General features: G+C 36.3%; 1 protein-coding gene across 3 annotated transcripts in view; it reads right to left on the minus strand.

The window, feature by feature from the left end:
• Positions 1–280: 280 nt before the first annotated feature.
• Positions 281–24110, minus strand: part of CEP120 (centrosomal protein 120) — a 43895-nt gene continuing 20065 nt past the window's right edge. For all 3 annotated transcript variants that reach the window (XM_068422487.1, XM_068422485.1, XM_068422486.1), the window contains 7 exons: positions 23544–23633; positions 22954–23046; positions 21144–21305; positions 17432–17554; positions 15880–15978; positions 3114–3259; positions 281–2425 (listed from right to left, as the gene is read on the minus strand). In XM_068422487.1, coding sequence (XP_068278588.1) covers positions 2185–2425; positions 3114–3259; positions 15880–15978; positions 17432–17554; positions 21144–21305; positions 22954–23046; positions 23544–23633 — 954 coding nt within the window. In that variant the 3' untranslated portion in view covers positions 281–2184. The remainder of the gene's footprint in view (positions 2426–3113; positions 3260–15879; positions 15979–17431; positions 17555–21143; positions 21306–22953; positions 23047–23543; positions 23634–24110) is intronic.

A 24110-nucleotide genomic window follows, 5' to 3' on the forward strand; every position in this document is an offset into this window, starting at 1 on the left:
TACTTTGATTTACTAGAAAGAAAACTCCTCCAAGTAGTTTCTTTTTAAACCCCACAGCAACATGACTGCTGTTTTCTTTACAAGCCATGGAAGAGACTCAATTAGAAAGTAAAAAGTGAAATTAACTTTGGAAGTGAACTGGTCAATTTTATGGATTCAAGCACTAAAGACTGTCATATTACCACAAATAGTAAACAAAAATTTTTGTTCAACTACATAGTCAAAAAATAAACACAAAATCCTTAAGATTTGAATTTTATTTAATAAAGTAACACACCTGAAAAGTCATAGAATACCAGTTCAAAAAAAAATCACCAATATGAAAATTTGGTGAACACAATCTTTGTGATCTTTAAGTCTAAGGCACCCTCCAGCGTTTGAAGAAGAAACTACACTTTGAGCAAGTGAGCAAGCATTTGAAGAAAACAGTGTGAGCAAGTCTTCCTGTCAAGACAGAAGGTCCCCTATTCATTTACAATAATTGCATATGATCATGCATCAGCGATATGACAAAGCCATGATGTAAAATAAAATGGTAAAATTGCTTTTCATGGATTTGTATTGGATTTATGAAGGTGTTATTTGCTTTGCTAGTGGAGAGGGACTTCTTTAAGCACAGCAATTTGAAAAATACAATAGGGTGTGCAAAGTATTACAAAAGCATTTCCTACAAAGCCTGATATTAATAAATCATAATTCCTCACAGAGTATTATCTCTATGTTTATACAGCTTGTTTAAAACTTTTCTAAGGAGCCTAAATGAATATTTATTTAACAGGAGATAAACTCATGGTAGGGAGGAGGAAAAACAATGCACCTGGAGGCAATGTCAAATACAATATATAAAAAAAACATTTTATAGTTAATACTATACAAAACAGGAAGGTCACTTGTATACAGTCATGTCCATTGAAGTTCACTGATTTTATGTAAAAAAAAAAAAAAAAGGAATTTTTGCATTGGTATCTTTGTTCATTCTAAAAGTAACAAATCCTAAGACATTTGCAGTACTTGACATTCAAATACTGAAACATTTGTGCCTATAGGACAGACAAAAATGGCTATTGAAAGGACAGAGTTGCCAGTTAATGTTACTAGCTAGATCCACACAAATGATTTTAAAACTACTGAAAGAACAAATGCTGGAAACCAAAACTTTTTCAACTCTGATTATGCACAAACTAACATTTCTTGTGGATTTCTCTTCTGGCATTTAACATCTTCAGACTGTGCCTTGTTCATACTTCCACAATCAAACAAAATGTTACATATAATTTAAGTGGTAATGAGATAACACGCTTTGAAATATATGTTAAGTAACCGCAAAGTGGTTAGGTCTTGATTAAAGAAAACATCTTCACTTCGAAAAGCTCTGGTTTTATATATGTGTTCAGAATTTAAAGTGTATAAATTCACTGAATTAGTGCTTCAAGTATCCTTCCTCATTAGGGATGGATATAAGAGTGCATGTATATTTCTGAACTAGGTCTTTACCCTCCTGGGTTCACCCTTACAGGCCTATGTGCAAAACTGCTAGGGCAACAAAGGGATTTTCATCCTGCACAATCAGGCTGGTTACTTAATTGATTCAGTTTCATGAAGTTTGAGGTTTTCCCACACACAAACTTAAAGCCTTGTCTCTTATTTCCTACAGAACTATGTTAGCTGCAATTGGAGAAGCAACAACTGATTTCCTTGTGATTTAGTAAAAAAAGTGACATTTCATCAGTGCTGCACATTGGTTCAGAATTAAAAATTCTGTCAGGGAAAACAGCTGATGTCAGTTTTCCCTAGTATAGTTGAAGAGATCCTTTTAAAAATTGAAAGAAATTATGACAATATTGACCAAAAAAATTTTAGCATGAATATTAAAAATACTACAAATAAAACTAGCCAGGGTGATGCAAAAAGACGTAGAAAACATTTCAGAACAAAGTACACAAGATAAATATATTTACATATATATACAAGAGTATAAAAACATTAAAACACAGCCATCACCTCTGTAAAACTTACAACTGTGCTTAACTTTATATTGCAAATATTTACATTGACTTCAAGAAGAGCTAACAACAGTGTGCAAAATTAAGCATGACCTTACATATTTTGCAAAGTAGTACAGGATTATAAAAATCACTCACTCTGTTCAAATTTTGGCTCTTTTCAACAGCTTTTTGTATGCTTTTATTTAGTGATGTTCCTTTTTGCAATAGCTTCTCTGATTTGACGATCAAGTTCACTTACAATACGGTCTTCATGATTATACACTCCTGTTCTCAACAGGGTATCCCTCTCTTCTATCAGACGAGAGAGATAATCATCCATGTTCTCGTTTAATTTTCTAGAATGAATACTATCCACTCTACCAGGAGAATTATCTCTAACATCTTGCAATTGCTTTCTCTCTTCTTCTTGTTGCTTTAGCCTGATGTTGATAAAATAGAAAGAATCAGAGGCTGAGCCACATTAAAAAATGCTCTGATTATTTTCATATTAAGTCTTTAGGTTATTTGTCCACTAAAGTACTTAGTAAAATAAAGAAACCTATAAAAGCTAACAAGTTATCCTCTCTCTATGGAAAACCAAATATAAGTAAAAGAAATGTTAATATAATATTTAAATTCTAACAATACCTTTTCTATATGCATACGTAACTATACTTGCTATCAAGGCTCCTATTTTGATAATGCAAACAGCACTCAAATTAAAAGGGTTCAACATACAGAACTACTGCAGACAGTTTTAGGAGGACAACATTAGCTAGATTTAAAGTTTTCATGTATTCAAAATATGAATAGTACATGCCTCTTTCTTTTCTTAGTGAAGAAGTTATCCTTAGAACTAAAGGTTTAAAAGAGAAAAAAGTCTGGTGCTGTACAACTATGACCATAACATAAAAAAAACCCTAGAGTGGCCTTAAACATAGATTTTCTATACTGCAGTACTGTTGCATTTTATAAATGTGCAATCTTTATCTAAGGGACACTAAACTGTGTTCTTTCACTGGACTGACAGCCAATCACAATCTTGATTTAACTAAACCTTCTCCTATTTTGAGGCAGATAGCAAGAAAAGGGGTAGGGGGGGAAGGAATCTTACAAATGCTTTTATACCTGTTAAGTTCATTTCTGATATCCTCCAGCTCTTGTCGGTCTGTTTTCCCCAGCTCTTTTTCTTCTGCTGCCAAATAACGCAACCTCATGTGCTCCAGCTCTTGTTGCTGTTTTTTAAGGTGAGCCACTGCATTTTCTTGTTCACGCTAATGTGGGAAGGGATGAAGACATAATTCAGTTGACTACATGATTACATGTAAAAGCACTAATTATAGTGACATGAGCAAAACTTCAGGAATGAAGTCATGACAATTAAGTCTCCAGCAGTATTAGAAATGCGGGAGTTAAACAGAATGTCTTAGCTGTTGATATCTACAGTGCAGTAAGATCAGTGACTACCACAATTGCAGTAAACCTGCCCAGGCTGGATCAGCTGAAGCCCAGTCACAGGTATCTTCCCACTAACAAAAGAACAAAAATGTTACAAACCCTTTTACAAACTCTGGCTTAAGCTGGTAAACATAAAACTTATACTTGCAGAACTGCCTAAGATACTGAGAATTATTCCTTTGCTACATGGTATTTTAAAATATAACTTTTTTTTTTGAGAAATAAAAACCAGGAAAATGCTAAATAGCTGCAGGAAACTTCATCATCAGCCCCATAATGCCTAGTGTCAAAGTTTCAAGAACTACTTTTTGAAACTGCAGTCTGTGGTTATAAAATAAGCCTTGAAAACAAAACTATGGTGAGGTTTCCTTTAACGTTTGTCTAGCTCTATGCAAAACCTTAGATAACATTCTGTGGATTTAATCCAGTTAATCTATCCATTCTAAAAGTTTACTTGGTTCTATTTTTTTTAAGCTCTATACAGACACTGTAATAAAATTAGGGTTTGACTCCACTACCACTTTGTGACATTAAAGTGTCTTAATGAGAAGTGTGGTCCTCTCTTCACTTGTTTTCCTCCCAGTCATTTTCCATATGACCTTGTGCACTAACTCAATACAGTCAGTCTTACACTCTGAACGAGACAGAAGACCTGGGGTAAAATGACATTTCTTCCTGTAGTTAAAAAATAAGGCAGGAGGTTAAACAAACATCCTGGATCTAGACATATTGTGAAGTGCAAGGTTACCTTTGTAATTTTGACTTTGCTTTCATCTGAAATATTTGATTGTTAATACAGTCAGTTTTATATTACAGGGGTAAAAAAAGATAATTGTTTGATATGTGACAATGTATTCATTATACAGTCAACCTAATAATATTTGGAAGAGTCTCGTCAGGCAGTTTCCTGAATCTCAGTTCCCAGCATCTTAAGCACTCCCTGTTGATGATCAATAAGCAATAAGAAAATCTGAATTTCACAAGGAATTGGTATAAACAAAGACTCTAATTGTTAATGTGAACAGGCAATGCAGTAGGGGAGTACTTGACAAGAAATCATAGCATGCCTGTAACTCCAAAATACTTTATTTTTATACTAATTCCAGTACACCACCCAGGCAAATTAAATGTTAGAATTGCAGTGAGACAGGCCAGAAAGCCTGAAGAACAACTTGTTAAAGAGATACATACTAATAATAAAACCAGAAGCAGGAATCCTGCCAAAGAGTCCACAGCTGATAGATGACTGAAGTATAAAAAAAGCACTCAGGGAAGATAAGGTCATAGTCCTTCCTTCCCCATCAAGAGTTCATCGCATAAGAACATTTCCATGTGAGAGGCACCCTTTTACATGTGGGACAGGTCTGAAGAACAGTCTCAGACTGAAGTAGAATAGGTTTTAGAATAGGACTCTACAAATACATATAGCAAGTACTAACAAGTCACCACAGCCAGCTGATATTTATCCAAGAGTTTTAGGGAAATTCAAACACAAAGTCACAAGACTAACTGTAGGTGTAATCAGTCATTAAAATTGACGTTGACACTGCAGGAATAACTATTTCCCAATTTTTTATTTTATCTTTTCTTTAAACAGAGGCCTTAGGAATATCCAGGAACTACCAGCAGGACTTACTTCCACAGTGGCCAGATTGGTTGAAACCACAGCTAAAACCAAAACTAACAGGTTGTATGGGTACACCAGGAAGAATTTATCCAGCTTTTGTAGAAAAGTCACACTTCCAAATAGTCTTTAAAAAAACCCCAAAACAACACCACACCAAAGAAACCACCTACAACTAAATACAAAACCAAGCTGTTACCGAGAAAGTCCTCTTGGATTAACTCAGAGTTTAGAAGACCAGAGAAAGGATAGCGATTTATCATTTCCACAATAGCAAGCAGGTAACAGTGGACTCCACAGGAATCTACTCTTTGATATATTCATAAATGGGGAAGACATTCTGAAATAAACAGTTTGCTGCTGATACAAAATTATTCAGTGGGGAAAAAGTGGATGTGAAAGAGTAGGATATTATGAGGACAAAAATATGAGTTAGTTTGAAAAGGAAACAGGTAAATTAAGAATACGTTCACTGATGTCTGTTAAACACTACAGCCTGAATGCAACCTCTGGCTCATGATGTACTTAACTAATTGACTGAGGGCAGCTGGAGGATATTCCATGATATCCAAGCTGGGTTTCCAGATCTTGTGCCTCTACTGCTGGCCTCTGTATGGGCTAGATTGATATTTCACACCAGTTGTCTAGTTTGTTTTTTTTTTCCACCCAGTGAAAAGCTCTAGCTGAAAGTCAAAACCAGGCAAATTCCAACTAGAGATGTGATTCAAATTGTTAAAACATGGGAAATTAATCACTTAAGCAATACACCAAACATGTTAGGAGCTTCTTAATCACAGAATGTGACATAGAATGTCTTAAGATAGACATTTGTATTTTAAAAAATGCTACAGATAAAGCATTATTGTTGAAGTATTTAACAAAGAAAAGACAGAGGGTGGGTTTTTTTTTTTTCTTTTTTATAAAGTCCCAGCGAATATCACAATGGTATTCTCTGGTTTCCAAGTATCTGGATAAGCAACAGCATCCAGACAGTGAAGCCAAATTTCAAGTATACAATGGGTTATGATGAGGAACAGAATGATCTTAAGTATTTTGATAGTTGTACTTACCCTGAATTGTTTGCTTTGCTAAATGCAGGTAGTAAGATAAGATGCTGAGCATGATCTAGCCTCAAACAGGTTTGTATAAACAGTACAACTTCTGGTTATAGACCAAGTAACTAAATGGACAGCAAAGCTGATCATCTCAATTACCCAAAATCTAGAAGTATGAGGACAGGCTAATATTTACGTCTTTTAGAGACCATCACTATTCTTGGTGCTCTCATTTGATTTCCTAACTTAAATCCTTTTCAAAATTAAGTAAGTTAAAATACTGCTGTGTTTCAGAAAAAAAAAAAGTTGAGATTAATAACTTAAGGCAAACACGAGACCTACAATTTCAAGTATGTTAAATCTCCTTTGTAAAGTTTGTCTAGCCTCAGGAGAGTTGTTGCCCTATACATGTAGAACAAGTCTAGAAATTTCTACTTGTCCGTCCCTAAAGGTAAAGAGTCCAGTAATTCAGTCTGGTGACTACCTACTTTTCCTGATTAGACAAGTCTAAAGAAACTTGCTGTACGTATTCCTGTAGTAGATGCAGTACAGACTGCATATCCAAGTTCTGGTTTTGGAATTAATTTGTCTAGTACAACCTGGTTTTCCTGTTGACATTATCTAACATAATAGATAATGAAGGCCACACAATAAATTATATAAGAATGCATTTTACAAGCGAACTGCCTTTTCTGTAGGAAAAAACCCTTATTACTGTGGAGGATGAGGCTGACATCTTCCTCTTAGATGGATGTCAAAAATCTAAATCTTTTACAGAAGAGAGGACTTCTAACTACCATTATCTCCTTTTCTAGCCTTTCTACCTATGCTGATTTGTTGATATGATCAGCTTCAGTCCAACTCATTGATGCAGACGGTGAGGAAAGGATTAACTTTGTCGGGGCGGGGGGGGGAGGGAAATCTCCTTGCTCTGCAGTTCAGTTTATTCATGCTCTAATTGTCCCATTTTAAACTAGGACTACTGTCACAGGAAGCTGGGGTGTTAACGGTTAGTGTCAAATTTGTGTATCTCAGTAATTCTGTGAGAGAAGTTTTTTGAACGTATGTTGGGCAAACATCACCTGAAAACTAAATATTGGAAAACTAATGCAAAACAGAGTAGTACTTATTAGTAGCACAGGAAGACTTCAACATGCCAGCAGAAAATGACATCCCTGCCTACTAATGAAACAGATTATAATTAGTCACATAATACACACAAATCATCAAACAGCTGTGACTATACTGAATAGAAGTCTTCTAATCCAGTCCTCCAGTTTGTGGAGTGCATTGTTCAGATCCATAAGGAAAGATTTTGAAAGTGTTCGTACGGTTGCAGCTTCAGAGGAAAAACATAACTGTGCTGGCCAGAAGAAGTGTGAGGAGGGTGATGAGGCCTTCTACAGGCAGCTGAGAGCAGTCTTGCAATTACAGGGTCTGGTTGTTGTGGGATTTCAACTACCCTCATATTTGCTGGGAGGCCTACTCAGCCAGCCATCCCCAGTCCAGGAGGTTCCTCCAGTGCGTTGATGATAACTTTCTGATGCAAATGGTGGATGAGCCAACTAGGAGAGGAGCGCTGCTGGATCTTATCCTTACTAACAAGGAGGGTCTGGTTGAAGAAGTGAAGGTTGAGGGCAGCCTTGGTTGTAGCGACCATGAGATGGTAGAGTTCAGGATCTCATGTGGCAGGAACAGAATAGCTAGCAGAATCACAACCCTGGACTTCAGGAGGGTCAACTTTGGCCTTTTCAAGCAATTGCTAGGGGAAATCCCATGGGACAGGGTACTAGAAGGTAAGGGGGCTCAAGATAGTTGGTTAGCATTCAAGGACTGCTTCTTCCGAGCTCAAGATCAGAGCATCCCAACAGGTAGGAAGTCAAGGAAGGGTACCAGGAGACCTGCATGGTTAAACAGGGAACTGCTGGGCAAACTCAAGTGGAAGAAGAGAGTGTACAGATCATGGAAGGAGGGTCTGGCCACTTGGGAAGAATGTAAGTCTGTTGTCAGAGGATGTAGGGAGGCAGCTAGGAAAGCTAAGGCCTCCTTGGAATTAAACCTTGCAAGAGAGGTCAAGGACAACAGAAAGGGCTTCTTCAAATACATTGCAGGTAAAGCCAACACTAGAGGCAATGTAGGCCCACTGATGAATGAGGTGGGGGTCCTGGAGACAGAGGATAAAAAGAAGGCAGAGTTACTGAATGCCTTCTTTGCCTCAGTCTGTACTGCTGGAGGCTGTCCTGAGGAGCCCCGGACTCCTGCGGCCCCAGAAGAAGTCAGGATAGAGGAGGAATCTGTCTTGGTTGATGAGGGCTGGGTCAGGGACCAATTAAGCAACCTGGATATCCATAAATCCATGGGCCCTGATGGGATGCACCCACGGGTGCTGAGGGAGCTGGCAGAAGTCATTGCTAGGCCACTCTCCATCATCTTTACTAAGTCGTGGGCAACGGGAGAGGTGCCTGAAGACTGGAGGAAAGCAAATGTCACTCCAGTCTTCAAAAAGGGCAAGAAGGAGGACCCAGGTAACTATAGACTGGTCAGCCTCACCTCCATCCCCGGAAAGGTGATGGAACAACTTGTCCTTGGTGCTGTCTCTAGGCACATCAAGGACAGGGGGATCATTAGGGGCACTCAGCATGGCTTCACCAACGGGAAGTCATGCTTAACCAACTTCATAGCCTTTTATGAGGACGTAACCCAGTGGATAGATGATGGTAAAGCTGTGGATGTGGTCTATCTCGATTTCAGTAAAGCGTTTGACACGGTCTCCCACAGCATCCTTGCAGCTAAACTGAGGAAGTGTGGTCTGGGTGATCGGGTAGTGAGGTGGATTGTGAACTGGCTGAAGGAAAGAAGCCAGAGAGTGGTGGTCAATGGGACAGAGTCCAGTTGGAGGCCTGTGTCTAGCGGAGTCCCTCAAGGGTCGGTACTGGGACCAGTACTATTCAATATATTCATTAATGACTTGGATGAGGGAATAGAGTGCACTGTCAGCAAGTTCGCTGATGACACAAAACTGGGAGGAGTGGCTGACACAACGGAAGGCTGCGCAGCCATTCAGAGAGACCTGGACAGGCTGGAGAGTTGGGCGGGGAGAAATTTAATGAAATATAACAAGGGCAAGTGTAGAGTCCTGCATCTGGGCAAGAACAACCCCATGTACCAGTACAAGTTGGGGGCAGACCTGTTGGAGAGCAGCATAGGGGAAGGGAACCTGGGGGTCCTAGTGGACAGCAGGATGACCATGAGCCAGCAGTGTGCCCTTGTGGCCAAGAAGGCCAATGGCATCCTGGGCTGTATTAGAAGGGGTGTGGTTAGCAGGTCGAGAGAGGTTCTCCTCCCCCTCTACTCTGCCCTGCTGAGGCCGCATCTGGAGTATTGTGTCCAGTTCTGGGCCCCTCAGTTCAAGAAGGACAGGGAACTGCTAGAGAGAGTCCAGCGCAGAGCCACGAAGATGATTAAGGGAGTGGAACATCTCCCTTATGAGGAGAGGCTGAGGGAGCTGGGTCTCTTTAGCTTAGAGAAGAGGAGACTGAGGGGTGACCTCATTAATGTTTATAAATATGTAAAGGGCAAGTGTCAAGAGGATGGAGCCAGGCTCTTCTCAGTGACATCCCTTGACAGGACAAGGGGCAATGGGTGCAAGCTGGAACACCGGAGGTTCCACTTAAATTTGAGGAAAAACTTCTTTACAGTGAGGGTGACCGAACACTGGAACAGGCTGCCCAGAGAGGTTGTGGAGTCTCCTTCTCTGGAGACATTCAAAACGCGCCTGGACGCTTTCCTGTGTGATATGGTCTAGGTAATCCTGCTCTGGCAGGGGGATTGGACTAGATGATCTTTCGAGGTCCCTTCCAATCCCTAACATTCTGTGATTCTGTGACTACAAGTTTCATGACAGGTTGATACATTACTATTTGAGGCAGTAAAGTTCAATGATCCAAAGGTTTCTGCTGTTCAGTAACATACTCACAATGGCAATGTGATAGCAAAAAAGGCATTTTAAACACTCAAGGAAAAAGTATACATCAGAAGAAGTACATATACTGAAGGTTAACAGAACAAAGTCTGAAGCTCAATCAAACCAAGAAGATAACAGAATATTCCTAATGCTATCCTATTGATCAGAAGGTATCTCATTTAATACCTTGATCATTTATGCCCTCACTGAACAACTTAGTTTCAGATCTATACGGTTTTTTTTTGATTAAGAAACATCTTTACTGATGTTTAATAAAACCAAGAAAAGGACAAAAAGAGAATAACGCAAAACCCAAGGAGTGATGTAGGAAAAGAAAGGCTTTCTTGAAGAATCCTTTGTTCAGTTCCTGTTCCTTTTCATGTTTTTCTCTGGGAAAAATTTCTATGACAAAAAAAAATTTGAACAAAAATCACTGTCACTAGTGAGCATGCTCATTGCTCAGGATAATATCCCTAGATTCGTAAGGAAGTACGTTTGAATATAGAGAGTGCTAAATTCTCCTTTTCTCCACAGAGGAGAAAAACTCTTACCAGTACATTTTGTCTCCAAGCTAACGTTGGGTAGAGCTTCCTTTCAGATAAGTGTGATTAGAAATTTAATTGATTACTAATGCAACTGTGATGTAAACATTTCCTTGTTTGGGAGGGGTGAGAGAAAAGAAGAGATTAATTTTAGTCCTTTAACAGTGAAAGTCAAGAATTTCTGTAGCATGCCATGCCATGACCCTCAATAGTGACATTGAAGTACAATAATATTAAATGAAAAAAATAAAAATCAACATTTTCTGAGGCAGGATTTTCTTAGCATTCAGTTTAAGACAGTCCAACTTCGAAAAAAAAAAGACATGAAAGCAAGTGAGAAGGGATTCTGCAGATTCATTTATGATGGATCCTGTCTGTAATTTAATTTACACACTTTGTACTCTGGGACTTTCAAATGTCTTTCCCAACATTAGTCTTTGACTCCTTTAAAAGTCTTGTCATAACAATTTGTAGGGTGCATAACAGCAAACTTGCTCTATGCATACCATTCACAGCAAAGCAACAGAAACCCATTTCCTAGTAATCCATCAATACAAGAAGATAGCAAAGAATTTACAACAGTTGTTTGATAAGAAGTGAAGCATGCTGATTTTGAGTTAATTTATATACAATTTTGTTATATGTTGAGGGACCATAAAAAGATTGTCTTTTGTTACGATGAGAGAGAAGGAAGGACTTCTTATTCATCACAGTGATGAAACTGGTGCCACTTTATCAGAGACATTCAGGTATTAAATCCACTTTTTCCATCACAGTTTAACAACCCATTGGGCAACAAGCACTTCTTTTTTTTGGAGGAGTCAAACTCTACTGCATAGTAGTACTTGAAACAGCAGTTTACTATGAGATCTTCCAAAATGAAAAAACAATATTAATAAAACACTTCTGCACATTTACAGTGCTAATAAAGCAAAGTTCAGCATTTCTAAACCCACTTGTAACATCTTCATTTTCTTCTGTGCATACTTAAAAACTAAGTTATAATTGAATACAATGTATTTTTAAGTATATCTTTGTGCACTCAAGTTTATACATACAGACTCACACACTTAAAATTTTCATTCAAGTCTTTCTGACATACTTTACAGTTCCAGGGAGAATATACTCCTATAATATATCCTGAAATAAGGAACATTTCAGATTTATTCCTAACTACTTATTGTAGCCAGTCAAGCTGTTTTAAGCCTAAGTAAGAACTATTAGAATTTTAAGATTTAAACTTATAGAATTTTGTATTTTTAAATCTCATATAAGGGAACACTCTGGAATCATCAGCTGCTGGGCTGAAGGCAGCTTTGTGGATAGAAGATAAGACCCACAAGAAACACTTGGAAACTTTACTCTTGCATCACCACCTAACTATCATCAGCCACTATCCCATAGTGAGGCAGCCACAGATGAACCAGAAGTGTCACATGCAAGTTACTCTGAAAATTATTTTTGCAATACACTCTTAGTTGGCCCAGGTACCTTCTCCACTACTTTCTCAGTACTGGTAGTCACACTATTCCTTTTGCTCATTTTCTTTCCTTTTCCTCCCCTCGGTAAAACTTATCACCAATATTCCTTTCTCTTATTAATTTGATATTTTGCCATCCTCCTTTTACATCCCCATAAACAAAACAAATCCAGCCAAACAAAGCCACATACTAGTTACCAGAGCATTTACTTCAAGGTTTTACTACTTTTCTTCATTAGTTTGCATCTCTAATGTAGTGCTTGAGACATGGAATACTGTTTAAGGAGCTTGCATGGTGGGAACTTCAATCATGTTTTGAAACCTACAGTTCTACAGGAATATCAGCATTAAATAAAAACTAACTGGTAATAAAAAACACTCAAAATTTCAATTATAATCAGATCATAAAAGAATCTCTGTATGCTGCCAGGTGCTCTAGTTAAGAGGCTCTTCAATCAAGGAAGCACAATCTTTATTTTGCCATAGCTGCCTATAAATCCAGAAGGGAGATGTAAACATACATACACTAGACTAAACAATGGCTAAATAGCAGCCACTATTCACTCTCCCACTCACACATACCATGAAAGTCTGTGGGAAAAACTTACGACTGAAGCTAAGGAACTCAAGTAAAGTTTTCTGAAAATAACCCAGAGCTGACAAGTCAGTAGGAGGGCCTGGATGTTTTCAAGACACAGTTTTTAACCAAGCTTGGACCTCCAACTGTTTTTTTTTTTGTGTGTGTATTTTTTTAAAAACAAAGAGTTACATCCCATCCTTGGCTAAATTACTTATAAATTAATCAAATTAATTACTGAATGGATAAGCAAGACACTGGACAAGACAGAACTAATGTCAGCCAGCCAATATGGTCTATGTTGTTTTAAACAAATGCATGAGTGCTGGTTTTAACAGGTCAGTAGGGCACAAACACATTAAAAGACTTAAAAAAATATTTCTCCCAGAACACTGAATAATGTATGCATGTAAATTTTGAGATTTTGGTTTTCTAGATTAGAACAGAGATTACCAACTGGTTAAAAAGACATTTCTGACAGGTACTGAATTTAGCATCTAAGATCTCTGAAAGCATGTACTCAATTTTGTGTAAATGGTTTGCTTGCTCTCAGAAATGATGCTCACATACATAAAAACTATGCAAGTCTCATTTGTGTAGTACTGAGATCTCCCAGTCAGCAAACTTTGCAAGGGAGTTTTTGAAACGTCTGGAAATGATAAAGTCTACCTGGGTGCATAGATACCTAGCTAACTTGTTGATGTTTTTGTCTTCCTAAAGCTGAACACGGGTATAATAAATGAAGTATTAATACAGACTTGCACTGAGTGACAAAGATGGAAGAAAAGTAAGCTGGGTGAAGCCTATTTTCACTCAGCTTTATAAACTGTGTTTAAATTCGACTGACTTCTGTATTTTGTTAAGCACAGGTTAACATGATGTATGTGTCCTCATGTACTTTAGATCTTCTTTTGGTTACCACTGGCACTGTGTTTAGCATTCAAAATCCTACACATGGAGAAGTTCAGAGCATTTGCTATTAACAGTTCCATACTTTTTTAAGTTACGTACTGCATAACCCATATTCTGCAAAATATAAAATCATCACAGATGTTCCACACTAGTTCTTAAGAACTAGTTCCAAAGTAAAAGGAACTTCTTAATTAAGGAAACATTGACTTTTATGGTTGCAAATCAGAAGAGCATTTTACTAAATGCTTAGCCTGTAGATTATGCTTCTTTAATTCACAAATTGACTGTACGAGGTCACCTTTGAGTAATGGAAATCTCTGTTTAAACTTTTTTTGGCAATGGGCACAAAGCATTAGATTTCATTTCCAAGACTTACCAGCTGGGTTTTGTCATTAACATTTATTAACAATCTAAGATATGGCTTTCAGCGTCTAATCCTCACTACACAAATGTTTTGTATAGTTCTCTAGAGAGCTTTGGTGTGACAAATTACTGGCACAGATTACAGCCCTGTGGCTATTCACCAGAGGCAATGCAAAATTAACATGGTACTAATCCAATTTAAACAAGAAATTGGTCAAACTATGCACAATTGCACAAATCATCCGAACTAAAGCAAATCTAGAATTCCTGAAGCAACAGTTTCCAAATTTGTATTTAAAACACAGTAAATGGTTTTTGATCAGCTCTGCTTCAACTTTTATTTGGCTCTTTAAAGTCACTTAAATCCTTTATCAATAGACTAAGTATAAGATGAAGAACAGGAGTATAAAACCCACACGAAACCACTTTGAAAGGGTTTGTTCTGTAGTAGAAAAGTTTTAGGTAGCATAATTCACTGTATATGCCAACTTATTTGGCGGTTCAGACTTTCAGCAAGAGGGTCAGCTGAAACCATCTACATAAGTTACTAAATTCAGATTGTCAGGTCTACAGTGGTGAAATTTAAAATAAAAGCCTGACAATGATACACACTAGTGTTAATCTGTCAAGCAACAATCTTCTCTTTTATTCTACAGCAATTTGTAAATATGGCAGTAAGAAAAAATAGCCTAGACATTTCATGGCTGCTGAAGAAATCTTAATCCAAGAGATAAGATTTATGTTCTTCATTCTACCATCTCGTCAAACATAGATGTTTCAGAAATTGGAGATGAGAATTCATGACTCCTTTTATCACTAGGCAAAAAAGGACCAATTTGAAGACAGCAAATAAAGATGAGGTTTTAATTATCAATAGTGATTATACAGTACATTCACTCCTTTCATAGAGAAATACAGATTTAAAAAAAGGTAATTACCAATTAGGAGATGGTGGGCTTAGCTTCTTACTCTCCAGAAACTGAGTACTCTAGGAGTTGGAATGAAGTAGGAACTACGATCCTTAAAAAAACCCAACACTTTTCCTCAAGCAGGAAGTAGGTGTGAACACAGGTAATAAAACCCTTTTACTAAACCTGAATTCTGAAGCTTTATGTCTGTGTCAAGTTTTGTTCAGCAACAGGGATTAATGATTTACTAATTTGTTTGTCAAAGCCAATGGAAATGCTTGCCATTCTTAAGTATATTGTTTAGCTAATGTTTACTGTAATTCATGAAAGACAGGTGAGGACAGAAAACAGAGGCATACTGACTCTGTGAGGATGAAGCTGCTACTCGTTTAAGTTTGAACAGAGTATTTTCAGGTCATGTGTATGACTATATATACACACACACAAGCTCTGTTGAAACACATCAGTAAAAAAGTATGCCACGTTAGTATGAGATTAGGATTTCCAAAAGCAGGAGAAAGTTTCACTTCCAGTTTAAATTTTCTGCAAGTTTACTTCATTACATAGCATTCAGCAAACCTTAAACCATTGTTTCTAAAAGCTACGATTTGTTTCTCATTGTTACTCTTCACTCATTTTACAATTAAAATACAGAACAGTTAGGACTGTAACTGACCAAGACGGTTGGGACAGGAACAAAATATTTTCTCTGGAAGTGCTGACTGAGCATTATTGGGAATGAGACTAATAAAACTTTTTTTTCAAATCATGCCTGCTTTTAGCTATGCCAACCTTCTCTGCAGACCTGAGCCTTGGTCTTTCCTGAGTTCAGTATCAAACTCAAATCAGTTTTGCTGTTCTCATTTTTGTAAAAAGTGTAGCTCAGAGCTTTAATTTTGCAAAGACAAACACTAATAAAATGAAAACTGCCACTAGTTAACAGTAATTATAAGTAGTTTCCAACACTACATTAACTTGGTTGTCTCATATGACAAAAGAAAACTTGGATACCTGTTTTAACCTTGCAAGTTCTTTCAAAGCCCTTGTCCATTGTTGTTTGTAGTGGAGCTTTGACTTGGTAGCTGACTCTAACTTTCTTTCAAGTTCAACCTAAAAGCAATTAAAATCGTATCAGCTGAAGTAATAACAGCAGTAACAATCACTGAAAGATGTATATATACAAAGGGTCTGGTTTAAGAAAAGTGTTTATGTAGTGTAACATACAACATCATCTAAAGCTGTTATATAATATAACATAAATATTATGGCACACGAACATTTTCTTGTTTAAAATATAGCCTTATTTTTATTGGATAGCTGTCTATACAAAAAGAAAAACATTAGTTTTTAGCACTAAATCTGCTGATGTAACCTTTAAATTTAAGATTCTCAAATTAGCAACCCCCTCCCCTTTATTTTTTTTTCAAAGTAAGATTACAACCACTAATTTAACAGAAACAGATGGATAAATCTTGTCTTTAAAAGGTGTGTAGATTTTTTTTCTTTCCTGAAGCTGATGTAAGATATGTGCTACATTCTTTTCTCTGATATACATCTATTCAAATCATTCTTTAAAATCTATGTATCTAGTATGAACATTTGATCTTACTATCTAAATAAATCTTTAAAAAATGTTACACACTAAAAAAAATTCATTGCATTCTGTACAAAAAAAAATCTAAGCAAATGAAAGTAGTTATGAAGCACACAGAACACAGTAACCTGAAAAACAAGGCATTTTTAATTAACTCTGAGGCAGCGATATTTTCTTTTAGTCAGACAAAAATTATCTACCATTAAATTTGTGAAGATCTTATAGCACTGAGTTTTTTTTAAAATCTAACAAAAATAGGAAATCTAAAAATATTTAAGAGTTTAAAAAGTCTTTAGACAGAAACATATTTTGAATCATTTGCTTGCATTATTAGAAGTTATTCAAGCATACAGCAACATGCAGACTGGCCATATAACTATGAGTTCATTTTGTGCCAAGAAGCCTGGTCCATTTTTTTTTTTCCAGCTTACTTGGTCAACAATTTGACTCAAACCTCACAACAATTCTGAGCATAAAATACCCATATCTGTGGTTTTAATTATGCAAAATATCCTCTACTGAAGGCATGTATGGTTTCTAAGAAATTAACTTATGACAGTGATTCCATTGCCCTGGTAAGTAACACAACCTCTTTTCAGAAATAATGAATAAAAAAACCCAATCCACATAATGGAATACCAGTGTAAATTAATCCTCACAAGAAAATCTTCATCTTTATTTAGTTTTATAAACAGAATGCTCAGAGGCCCCAGCATAAATCACGATGGTAGCAATTTAAATATATAGGTTAGGTTTTTTCCTGCCTTAGCCTCTAACACTACTGCTTCCTCTATAGAAATAAGGCTACTGTTGGCCTTATTTGTGCCTGAATATTTAAAGTCAGAAGAAATTGTTGGAAAAGGTAAAACAAAAATGGACAAACAGTTTATCATGCAAGATTATTTTACATCTCTTATCAGTGAATGGACCACTGTGACAGTTTTTAAAGACTACAAAAATCCAAGATACCTTTTCTAAAGTGAGAAGATTTATTTCTGATTGTAGCTGGATTTCTGGTTTGCTACTTTGCTGTTCTTTGTATTGCTGGAACTCCTTTTCCAAAATTTTATGTTTATTTTCTTCTTCATAAAGCTACATTAAAGACATCAAGGTATAATGCAAGTTAGCAGAAAAACCCATTCACAGACAATGAATTAGGTTACAGAACTTAAGTTACTTCATACTCCCTGGAACAAACATCTTACTGTCAATTATCTGATATAAAACAGACACTGAAAGCTACACATTCATAGTAATTTCTTGATGATGGCATACAGCAATGTTTTAATTTTAAAGAGGGTCTCTGCTCAGTACTGGAAAGAACAAACAGATCTGTCCTCATATACAGAAGATGAAGATTTATAAACATTGATGTTCACATTTCTAAAACGACTTGCAGAAGAAACAGAAAACAAAACTATTTAGATATACATACATCTTTTAAAGAAAGCCAACAGTGTTATCTACTATATGAAGTTGTATTACTTACTTAGTTTCACCAGCATAACTTGTTTAGGAATGTCTGGAAGAGGAAACAACTAATACTTCGTACAGCCAAATAATGATTTAGAAGAAAGCCTGAAGTAGAAAGACTTTAGTGACTAATGACTTAACGCTATATACTTCTGCCCTCACTGCATACTTCCACAGTCTCATGAAGTTTTTATAAAGAGAGAGCTTTGCTTTTCATCTTAAAATGGGTAATTTGAAAAACGATGCCAGCATACAATTATTTTGCTACAAAGAAACTAAGGAAGTCAAATGTTTAACAGCTTTTTTTATTATACTGTATTAAAAATATTAAGAATTTTTTATAAGATGTTTTCTAAGAGTAGCTTATGTTCTTCTTCTGTTAAATATTATTCAGCTATAAATACCTCAATATACCTGATGGAACTGATGCATTCTATCACAGAGTATGATCCCAAATGCTGCACTTGTATTTATGTCCAACTAGTTAATACAAGTATTTCCATGAACTGTACCCAACAGTTTAGTATACTGGGTGAAAATGCTTCAGAGAATTATTTCTGTTTCAAAGCCAACAACTTCGTCCGTTAGTACATAAATATTTTAATTCTTTGGATCTCCTAACTGGGTCACGTCTTTTTCTTCCAAAATCTTGCTTTTTGCATCTATTATTTTTACAGAATTGATGTAAGAAAGCAAAGATGCTTCCTAAGGAGCCATACAAAAACCATAGTTCATTGTAGTTACTTCTCACATATAACTGCAATAGCCAACTTTGACAAAAGCTACTATTGTTTGACACCTTTCCATTCTTACAATTTCTTTTTAAAGCAGACATACAGACATGATGCCAATGAAAAAAGACAGTAACTAATTTCTTTAGCTATGAAAAATGCCAGCTCTTCCTAGAACTTCTACAATAATGTTTAATTTCTTGTTTGGTTCTGAAAACACTTTCAAAAATTGAATTTCTCATGAGACTTCAGGTTGTGAACTGTTAGGGAACTGCATAAATCATACAAATAAGCACAACTTCCTTAATCAGGAAGTAAGAGTGATGTTCTTCAAGGTGGATGCTTCAAGAATTTTCTCTTGCACGTAGTGGGGCTTACCTCCAAACAAGTTACACATTTAGAGAACTCTGCAGTTCATGTGTGAAAATTGTATATTGACACATCTCCCTAAAAGGTAAGGGATAAGTCAAAGCATATTGTTTAGAACTATTTTAAGTTACTCCGTAACACTCCTTGTTAAAAAAAACAAAACACACAAAGAAAAAAAACACACACAAAAAGGTAAAAAAAAAAAAAAGAGGCCCATCAGAACTGGTAGCACTGGAACTTTCTGCTTGTGCACAAAGGGAACCATGCTACAGTGAGACTCCAAAGCAAAGAAACAAAAACCATCCCCACCCCCAGCAAAGCAAAACAAAAAAGCTTGTCTTATGCAGTATACACAGTACCACCTCATATTGAAGCATGACAAAGATTCAAAATAGCAGGAACAGCACAAAGACAGCCAGGATGATCAGCTGGAAGGAATGGCCTTCAAACAACGCAAGACAAAACATAGTGGGGTTTGTGTTTGGAAGAGAGACAGTACGACAGACACCTAAGCAATCAGGAATGGTATGTAGCACAGGCACTAAAGGATTCTTCAGAATTAAGCAATGAGCTTAAAATGAACAAAAAGTTTTTAAATACAACACATAATTAAAATTTTAGAACTCACTCCCACAGGATGTTGCAATGCTAGAAACAGAAATACTTTTTAAAAGGGATCAGATGAGTTCATGAAGGATACTTTCACTGACAGCTAGTAAATATGAAATGCTGCCTCTGGCTGAGGGCACACGTAACTCTTGATTGGTAATGCTGGATACACCAAAAATGAATTTTCTCAATGTCTCGTTTCTTATTTTCTTGCCCTCTAAATCCAACCGTTGCTGAAACAGAATGCTGAGCTAACTGGATCTTTGGTCTGATACAGTATGTCTGTTCTGAACAGGAAAAAAAGTTATCGTGATGATATTGCAACCTAGCTAAAAAAAGTCAGTGCAAGTCAAAAGAACGAATTTGGAAGATGACTCCTAAGTGGTGGCATTTGGCTGCTTGAACCTGAAGAACTATTGGCTGTTTTGTCTGGAATGATACAGCATTGGTAGCTGCCAACAACACATCTACAATGTAGAAGTGATCCACCTATCACTTTGAAGTGGATTGCATTCTGCAATTTGAAACAGCTTATCTCAATTCAATGCTTGTTCAGTAGAATAGCCAAGATTAGCATCTTGCAGATAAGCAGCATTTTTTGTATTAGCCATATTTAAAAATTTCACGTGTTGGGGTTAACATATGCTGATGTGAAAAGAAGCAAGTTAATATCAGTGTTTAATATTAAACTAAAAAACCCACAAAAACCCAGCACAACTTTTCCTAATACAAAATATGCCTTTGGCTGATACAGTTCTTCCATTAGTCAAAGCTATTTTGGTATTATCGCTATCACATATTAGAAATGAAAAGCACCAAAGCCAGTAATTCATCTACATAAACTAAGTACTTTGAAAAACACACATTACTAAGATGTAATCTGCTTAACACCAAATTAAGTGTCTATTATTGTAACTGGTCAAAAAAGGTAGTACTTTTAAAATTTTACAGTATGCTTTAACAGTCAAGAAAAATAGCTAAGACTAGCCTTGTTGTTAGCTCAAAAGCTAGCTTACAGAAGAAAAGAATGTGGTCTAAATTTTATCAGTTTAATGAAACTACTACTTTCAGAACAATAGATCACAATAACAAGATATTTCCCCTCCAATTCCTGCCCCAATAAGGATAATAAAAATACTCTTTTGCAATGGAAGAATAAACCAAACTGCATAGTCAATCTACCTAGATGTTTTGCTAGATGTTAATTGCTAACAATTTATTAAGTAACTGAAATGTATACTGCTGTTCAGGTTCTGCATGTAATGTATGCCTGAAATTGCAGTTTGATTTTCAGTGTGGAAAAAACCCAAATAATCGCTGCATTGCAAACTGGCCCTACTACTGAGCAAGACTGACAGAGACAGATCCCAGCGTGTAGCTTACCAAAAAAAACTGACATAAAATGTTTATTAGAAAGTTGCCATTGCTCAACTTAGTATACTTATTTTTAAAAATGCTTAAATAAGTAAATGGTGGAGGCAAAATTTTAGTGTACTTACCTGCTGCTGTAAGCAAAGCTTGCCTTCTTCCAGCTGTTTGATTTTTGACCTTTCTAGCTCAACCTGGTGTGCACATTCTTCTCTGACTCGCCGCACAGAATCCTGTAGCTCCTGCAGATTTCGTTCATGCTCTGCTTGCAACTCCTTCTTTACTCTGTGAAGCTTAAAAGTGAGACATACTTATACTAATCCATAGGTACAAGAGCTTTAATAGCCTTTCTTACAAGTATTACTATTAATGACAAAAAATTGTTATCCATTTTAGAAATTAAACAACAGAAATTCCATTGTTATTCTTTTGTTTGCTATATAGTCTTTCACTGGCTTTCAGTTTAACTAACAACCTGCAAATTACTATATTTGGGCTACAAATATACTCTTGCTTGACTATTATAAAAACAGAGCTATCTGTATCTCTACTGTACTTTCTACATGGGATTGCTAAAGGCAAATTTTATATCCACCTTTCTACTACAAACTAAAAAGCTAAATACACCCCTTCAGTACAGAAACAGTGAAGTCACAGCTACAGCCAAGATGCCTTTAGATCACTAAGACTGTACTCTTCAAACTGAGCATATTGAGAGAATTTCTCATTGAGCTAAACAGGAAAACAGTCCTTGACTTGTTTGAACTTTCTAGAAAGATGTTACTGGCCCAGATAACTGCTAGCGGAATAGAAACCTCTCCAAACAGCCCATTTATCAAACTGTGTAATTGCTAAATGAGCCCTACATCATTTTGTCTAGACGCTTTTGGAATCCACTGATTTTTATTATCTCTAAACCCTCAGGTCAGAATCTCACTAAATTTAGCGCAAGTTTTGAGACAAACATGTATAAGATTCAAAATAAGTACTTTTAGTCAGACTGAAGTGCATTCAGCCAAATCTAATCACCAAATTTTTTGCACAGATGTCAAAGGTAAAGTCAGATGCAATTTACAGCACAAACTGCATCTTGGGGAGTACAGACAGCCTCAGTACAGAACAGGACACAGGCTCAACCAGCCAATCCCTCTATTGGGAGCTTTCTTAACTTTATTTACAAAAGCACAGAGGGATTGTTATGATAAAAAGATTAACCTCTGCTACAGGAGAAAAGGGAGTTTGATGGACTGCTAAATCACCACAGCAGTTTACCTATGTAATTGGGAGTTTGTTCTGAAGTACAAAACCAGGCAGTTCATTTTTTTTTTTTTTTTTTTCTTCTCTTTTCATATGACTAGCTTCCCTGAGGATTTGCACCCCATATCCTCTCTTGGGGGTGTTCAGTGAGATCTAGAAACAGTGGTAGCTACTGGTTTCTCCTGCATCTTCTTTGGCCCTATCGCTATAAAAAAAATACATGATGGGAAATCTATCAAATTACTGGATAACAAAACCTGGATAATTGCAGCTTCTCCCAGCTCTCCTTGTCACCTTCTATTTCAATCGTGCATCTAACAATTATTGTTTGAAGTAAGGCACTCTTGTACACATGTACAATGTTCACGTGACAGCACTAAACTTAAAACTGAGATACCCTAATGTTATATGTCTCCACTGATACTCTAATTCTGTTAAGAATAGAAAATCTACAGTTCTGTAATTTTAGCAACCCGTTTAACAGTTCACTGTATTTCCATTTCAGTAAAAAAGTGTAATTGTAACAAAACTTGGCTTAAATCATTACAGCTCCTTTATGTATCAATATGAATGTGGCTATTTCATTTCTTATACACGAGTCACAATTGTCTCTACATGACAACTCAAACCTTATAGAAATAGCTCAGGCAATTGCATTGTTTAAAGTGACCAAACACTTTTTACCTCTGATTCAGCACTAAAAAGCTGTCGTTCTCGCTTATCTAGATCTCTCAGGGTTTTCTGAAGTTGTTCTTCCAAAACAGTATATTCTGCTACCTGAAACAACAACAACAAAAAAAGGGCTTTTTTTTTCTTGCAATAAAAATAATATTTTAGGCAGGCAACAAACTTACTCTTGCTATGCTATAAAACATTGACAATTTTTGTTTGTAAATTTACATATAAAACAAATCTCCAGCTCTTAAAGAAATCGTGATAGAGAGCCTTTCTTCCTAATACAAAAAAGGCTAACAGGTTCCTATGCACAGCTGGGCTGTAGAAGTGCTTTTTGACCATGCAAGTGAAAGGCAATTAAAATTAAAAAGCCCCCAAAGAAAGTAAGATAACCTAAAGGATTTCCAAGAAGTATTCTATGATTAAGGGCTACTTTTAATTTTTTGCACTGTTGTAGATTAGATGCATGCATACCAGGTGTGAAGACTGATCACAGACCCTTTGTTCTATGTTATAGTTACAAAATATCTTGTCAAATTTTATAGTGATATGACATTTATAATGAGACTTTCAGCAAGTATAAAAACGAGTTTCCTTACCTTTTTCTTCACTAATGCTTCTCTCTCTCTATCTCGTTTCTTCCATTCTTCTGCAAGTGCTTGCATATGGGCCATTTCCTTCTTTTTAAGCTTTTAAAACCAAAAATGGACCAAAAACCCCAAATCAGAAAACTAAATGAAAAACGCTGGAAGTGTAACTTTAAATGTAAATGTACTAGCAGAACTAAGCCTTGAAGCAAAAGAATTAAAAACTAAGTTTTGTACACTGACTTATATAAATCAAGGTATGATTCTGATAGTGAAAGATATTTCTTACCCTTAAGTACAAAATGCAAAGTACGCTAAAGTTTGAGAAAAATATCCGAACAAACAGACACTAGATTCTCAGTATATTTTAAAAGAAGCATGCGACTCTTAAGAACACGTAGAAACACTTCAAGAGTAGAAACACAGCAATGGATTTTGACTGAGAATAAAGAAACATAGTGTTAATATTTAACACCAATAATCTGAATGTTGATTACTATACTTCATATACAGTAAGGGGAAATTGCGAAGGGTGTATTCTGTATTTCACTGCCTAGCACCTACTTCAGTCACTTAACA

This window comes from Nyctibius grandis, chromosome Z (assembly GCF_013368605.1).
Source record: "Nyctibius grandis isolate bNycGra1 chromosome Z, bNycGra1.pri, whole genome shotgun sequence".
Taxonomy (NCBI): domain Eukaryota; kingdom Metazoa; phylum Chordata; class Aves; order Nyctibiiformes; family Nyctibiidae; genus Nyctibius; species Nyctibius grandis.